Source organism: Oryzias melastigma, linkage group LG12 (assembly GCF_002922805.2).
Source record: "Oryzias melastigma strain HK-1 linkage group LG12, ASM292280v2, whole genome shotgun sequence".
Classification (NCBI taxonomy): Eukaryota; Metazoa; Chordata; class Actinopteri; order Beloniformes; family Adrianichthyidae; genus Oryzias; species Oryzias melastigma.
This window is the reverse complement of record NC_050523.1, coordinates 8926504-8932458: the sequence shown is the minus strand read 5'-3', so window position 1 is coordinate 8932458 and position 5955 is coordinate 8926504. Positions and strand designations below refer to the sequence as shown.

Genomic DNA, 5955 nt, shown 5'->3' with positions numbered 1-5955 from the left:
AATTAATAAAGCGCTAACCCTCTTTTGACATAAACTAATCCCGATCCCTAAACTATTTATTCACATTAAAAAGTTTAAAAAGTGATTTATTCCGATTGAACGTGTGATGGATGTAAACATTTTTGCTATTATCAGACACAGTTTTTCGGTTTATCAGTTCTGATCCGATTAAAGACATTTTGCAGATGTACACGCAGCTGTTGTTCCTCCATTACTGTGTCTACTTCCCATAATGCCCGGCTACAGTGGCCATTTTGGTTCAGTTCTTCCGCTCTGAACATGGAGTTTTTTCAGACTGAGGAAACTCAGAGTGAACTAGAGCTCAGTCTGATTGAAAAAGAACGGAGAGTACCTCAAAAGAGAGTGGTTCTTTGTCCTGGGTGTATTCAGACTGAAACTTGTTCCAGATTATCAGGAGAAACGAATGGTTCAATTTAAGCAAACCAAATGTGTCCAGTCTGAATTATTTTTTATTATTTAGTTAATCAGTTGAGTTTTCTGTTGTAAGGTGAATAGGAATTACCGTTTTTGCATTCAGATTGCTTGATAAAATGACCTGGCTCCAATTTCTGTTGCTTTTCAAATTGGCTTCAATCAGGAAGTTGAAACCCAAAATGAATCTGGGGTGTGATTTGATTTAATACTGACATTTTCTGAAATTAAAAAAAACATTTAATGAGATGAAGGAATTCATTTTTTGCAGCTTATGTAAAAAAAGGAAAAAAACAGATAAAACATTATTTTAATAGAGGAAGGTTAAAGTCTGATTAGAAGCGGTTCCTCCTGAGGCCTTTATCTGCTGCTGTAATGGAAACCAGCAGGGGTCTGGGCTTCCTCTGAAGAACAAACAGTTTTCTATCAGTCTGTCGCCTTTTTAGCCTTGATGAACAGAAGCAGCAGTAGCTTGTAGGGAGGGGGGGCTTGTGTTACTGTGTTACATCTACCCCCCTTCAATTCAAAGGGCCCTCTGATTAAGATTGATTGTGCTGCAGAATAAACCTGCACAAACCAGTGTGTCCCTTTATTTACTGTTTTGTCTTGAATGAATTTGCATTTCTGGATAAGTTGAACGGCGACCACATTAGTGCACATGTGCTTTTGTGCTGGGCAGACTGCATGGCTGCATGGCTGCAAGCTCCGCCCACCTCCCCTCCTGTGCTGCTGCAGAGGGCTGGTGCTCCAGCAGCAGCAGCAGTACTTCACCTCTGCACACGGTGTACGGAGCAGCCGCTGCAGCCGCTGCAGCCCCCGCAGCCCCGCGCGCCGGGACCGCAGACGGACACCTGGACTGCGTCGATTGTGGATTTCTTTCTTTCTGTTCTTTTTATTTACGCCGTTTTTGCCCATATTTCTGTGTTGCCAGGCAGGAGAAAGTCTGAGCAGGTGAGCAGACAACCTTGGCTTCTACGGTTCTCCCTCTTGTGTTCGGAATATTGATGAAGACGGTAGAATTCACCCCAAAAATATCGATCAAAATACAATCGTTATTGCTTTTCGTCAGAAACCAAACCTGGCAACCTGTTTTAGAGAAACGGGTCCAGCAAAGCGTCCTTTAACCTGACGGATCCATGTGTGTGTCTGAATGCTCAAACAGATGCTGTCTTATAAACAACCCCCCCGGCCCCGATTGGAAGTTTGGGGAAGTTTTTGGGGATCTGTAAGGAAAAGTGCCCCCTCCTCATGAAAGAAGGGGCTGTACGAGCGTGACAAATGTGGCCCCAAACAGACTTTAAAGTGTGTATGTGGGTAGGGGGGGCTGTCAGATTTATGAATGGATCGATCAGTCTTTTTGGGGGGCAGGATTGGACGAAGTTTTTCTAGTTTGACAAATGGAAAAGGGAAAAGCTGTGGGTATCAGGTGACCCCCACCACCATAAAGGCACAGGTGTTTGGGGGGCACTAAAGTGGGCGAATTTTATATTTAAAACCCCAATTGTACTAATGGAAATATGTTCCCATGGAGATTCGTTTTATTTATTTAGCAAAATTCTTGACTAAATTCTGTAATTTTTTAAGTGAAAAAGTTTATGTGTTTGAGGTTTGAGCCCCCTAGTGGCCACTTGGTTGAATTAAAATACATGTAAATCCCATCACTTAAATCTGGCTCCTGACCCTCAGGAGATATTTCTGACAATTTGAGGCTCAGACTTAACTTTTTTTTTTCTTTTTTAGCCTTTTGTTGCAGATTTTTACCTGAGAAATCTCAGATCTTAAGCTTAAACGTTGAGCGTGTCAACATGAGTGAGATTTTCATCTGCTGTCAGCTTGTTGTTTGCCGTCTCCAGCAATAGTTGCTAATCTGTGTGTGTTTTTGATCAGTCGGTGTGACTCAGGAGATGTTGGGCAAGACTCCGCTTCCTCTGAGTTTGCAGTTAAACAAACAGCGGCTTGATGGGTGCTTTTCCTGCTCCAGCTGAGTCAGACAGAACAAAAGAAAAGCGTAAACACGCATTATCACAGCCAACGGGGAAACTCTACCTTCAGAAGACGGACCTGCGCCGGAGCCAGGAATTATCAGGACTTTGAAGAAGTCTGCTCTTAGATGAAGATACGATTATCTGAATCTACCTGCTGAATGTCCTCTGATTGCATGTCTGAGCAAAGAGCTTTCGCAGCACCTCGTTGAGAGGCAATTAACACCATGTCCAGGCCATTAGCCAGACCACCGGTTGCAGACAAACACTCTGGAAAGGTGTTGAACGCTGTCATTCCAGTTAAACGGGACACTGTGACTCCCAGGAATGGTGTGTATGTGAGTGGGGACACACTCACATGTGTATATATATGTGGACTTGGTGTGTGAGGGAGGGGGAGGGGAAGTTGTCACGGGTGTGAGATTCACCCTGGTGAGACCTGGCTCTGCAGACATTCCTGACATTCCGACCTCTGGCATGCTTGAGGCTCCTCCGACTCCTCCGGGCTGGTTTGGAGCCCCCCCTTTAGGGCCCTTTTATGCGCTCAAACCGGCCAGCCTTTTGGTCCAGTGGAGACCATGTGACCTCTAATTTTGGAGGCCATGGGAACCTGCAAAGTTCAAACCGGGTCTTTGGGAGATTCTGTTTGACTATTGTTGTCTTTTTGATAAATATAGAAGTCTCCTCATATATGATTATTTTTTTCTCTTTATTGTTGTGTTTCAGCCATGACAGCTCGTTCAGATCGTTCCAGATCCCTCCACAGCGACCTTTGACCGAACCGGATTTAGCAAACCCAAAGATGTCAGCGTGCAGCGACTTTGCAGAACACGTATGGAAACCCGGCTCGTGTAAGAACTGCTTCCACCCGCTCAGCGCGCACAAGACGGTCGGCGTCCCGGGTGGCGGTGCGCCTGCATCCTGTTTGAAAAGCGGCGATGAGGATGCTGGAGTGACGACGCCTTCGCCCTACAGCAAGCCGACCATCGCCGTCAAACCTACGATGATGAGCCTCGACACCAGCGAACCTAAAGATGTCAACATGAACATAGAACCGGTTCGTGCTACGGAAACCGCTTCTCTTTTTTATTTGAAATAAGTTTTATCAACTTGTGTTTTTTTTGTATTTGCAGCAAGAGAAAATGAAAAGCCCAGTGGAGCAAAAGAGTCTGAAGAAGATCTTGAATCTCTCCCCGCTGTACATCGACAGCAATGTTTGCAACAAGGCGCACAGAGAGGCAGTCCTTCAGGACCCGGAGAACAAGGTTGACAACAATCGCATCTCCCCCAAAGACACAGTCATCATCAGCAACATCCTGGTGAGCCAGCAGGAAGGGAGAGTTTCCCAAAGCCTGAAGAAGAACTCTAACGAGAATTCCTGCAACAACCAGGAGAACGGCGTGATTCCCATCCGGACCAAGAGTGCTTATAACGGAACCAGGACGAACAATGAAGCGTTTGAGGGGACGCCTTCAGAGGATAACGTAGCTTCTAGTCCAGTTCAAGGTACAAACGGTGGCTCCGCTGATCTGTCAAAGACAACCACCACCTCTTCTGACCTCGCCAACCACACGAGCCCCACATCCCCCCCCTCTGCTTCCGTCCTGTCCAAACAGAGCAGTCTGTCGGACTCCTCTTCTTCTTCTTATCTTAGCAGCACAGATTCGCTTCCAGACCCTGAAGGGTTGCTAGGGAGACGGGAGAGGTCGGGAAGTCTGCAATACTCGCCGACCAAGACGGGCCCCCAGTCCACTCCCAACTCCCCCAACAAACAGGAACCCATTTATGCTGAGAGCACCAAGAAAAAGCGCAGACCTGCAGTTCCTGGACTGCAGTCCCCCCCTCAGTCTCCAAACCAGACTAAGCCCTGCTCTGAGGTTGACCGGTTTGGCGAGAACCAGCGAGCCACCATCACGGTCATCGCAGCCCACACTGAGAACAACAAAACTTTCTATCTCAGTAGTCCAGATTCTGCCGTCAGCACCCAGTGTCACTTCAGCCCCCCAGCACGGAAGGACTCCGCCAGCCCGGCTTTCCTGTGGCCCAGCCCAAGCCGCAGCGCGCCCTCTTTGAGCGTAGAAGCCTCCCTGCCGCCGGCTCTTCACCCAAAGCCGCAGTCCAGCCCCCCCATTCCCCCAAAGAGGAGCTCCCGCTCCCCAAAACTGGGCACCTCCAGCCTTTCCCAGTCGCTGTCTTCCCCGTTCTCTCTCCAGGAATTCCCCAAACTCGGCACCTCCAGCCTCTCCTCGTCCGTTTCGTGCCCCGTCCCGCTCCCAGAACTCCCCATGTTTTTCCTCGTTTCTGCGACGGAGGGCCACTTCAAGTTCCCGGACAACCAGAACTCGCCACTGGAACGCCGACCCAAGCTCAACCACCACGGTTCCAGTTGGAGCTGCCGCATCGAGGAAGAAGAGGAGGAGGAAGAGCGAGGGCGGAAGGGAACGGAGAAGCCACCCGCCAATCCGGGGTCAACCCGTTCGGTGACGGGCCCGGTCAATGGCGCTGCTGTCTGGAAGGAGGCCAGGGACGCCATTGCTCACAGCAGCCCCCCTACCATGACAGAGCCTGGCACGGCCCCCCCTACTGCCCCCAACAATGGCGCCTGTCAAGGGGAAACAGAGGGCACCGGCACAGAGGAGGAGGGCAAGCAGAACGGGAGCATGCCGGCCAAGAAGCCGTTGCACGGCAGCTCGGGGGAGCTGCCGGCAGCAGGAAGGGGAGCCGCCACCAATGACCCCAACCCGCCTCCACCCCCACCCAAGAAACTGCACAGGTAAGAAAAAACATTTAAAATGTGCTCATCAAATCATTATAGGAATAAATGAACTTTTTTAGCGGCTAGAAAGAAAAAAAACATTCATTTACTGAAGCTGTAGAACAAGATTTTTATGTTTTTCAACTAAATATTTCTTTTTAAGTTGCATTTTTAAGTCACTTTAAATGAATCCGTTTCCCTGTAAAAACTAAAACCGAGCAAAAACAGTTCTTATTGAGGAAGGCGTCTAAACATTGTCTACTCAAGCAGCTTATATACATCAAAAGGTTTTTCTTTTCCAACCCAATCTTTGATTTAATATAATGTTTTTCTCGTGCGCAGCCTGAAACCAAACCTGTGTTGTCTCGGCGTGCAGCTGACTGCCGCCGTCTCCGTGTGAATCCTACGGCTCCTTCTGCTTTTACAGCTTCATTATTCGGCCCTGAATCGGCCTCCTTTCAGGACGAATTGTGATCATTCAAAGTGGCGGGCTGTAATCCTCAATGCGCGCCTTGTTCCATTCATGCTGGCAGTGTGACTTCTTCAGTACTAATTAACACAGAAAATGGGCTTGCTGGATCGCCCACTGCTGTGTCCGGTTGCTGTAAACTTGTTTTGGCTGCTGCACAATGGACAGTTGTGATCAGGAAAAAAAAAAGAAAAGTTCATTTTTTTTTCATTCAATTCTCTATTTGGTGAACAAATCACTTCAATGAAAATTGTGTTTTTGTTTTTTTTTAGCGAGTTGTTGCAGTTTTTGATCGTGGGGGCATACATAAAGAAAAT

The 5955-nt window shown here is 47.8% G+C and overlaps 1 protein-coding gene across 1 annotated transcript in view; it reads left to right on the top strand.

The window, feature by feature from the left end:
* The first annotated feature begins 1075 nt into the window (after positions 1 to 1075).
* The window catches only part of LOC112163413 (inactive tyrosine-protein kinase PRAG1), a 19472-nt gene continuing 14592 nt past the window's right edge, over positions 1076 to 5955 (top strand). Inside the window, exons 1-3 of the mRNA XM_024299783.2 lie at positions 1076 to 1383; positions 3141 to 3471; positions 3548 to 5187. Coding sequence (XP_024155551.2) covers positions 1091 to 1383; positions 3141 to 3471; positions 3548 to 5187 — 2264 coding nt within the window. The 5' untranslated portion in view covers positions 1076 to 1090. The remainder of the gene's footprint in view (positions 1384 to 3140; positions 3472 to 3547; positions 5188 to 5955) is intronic.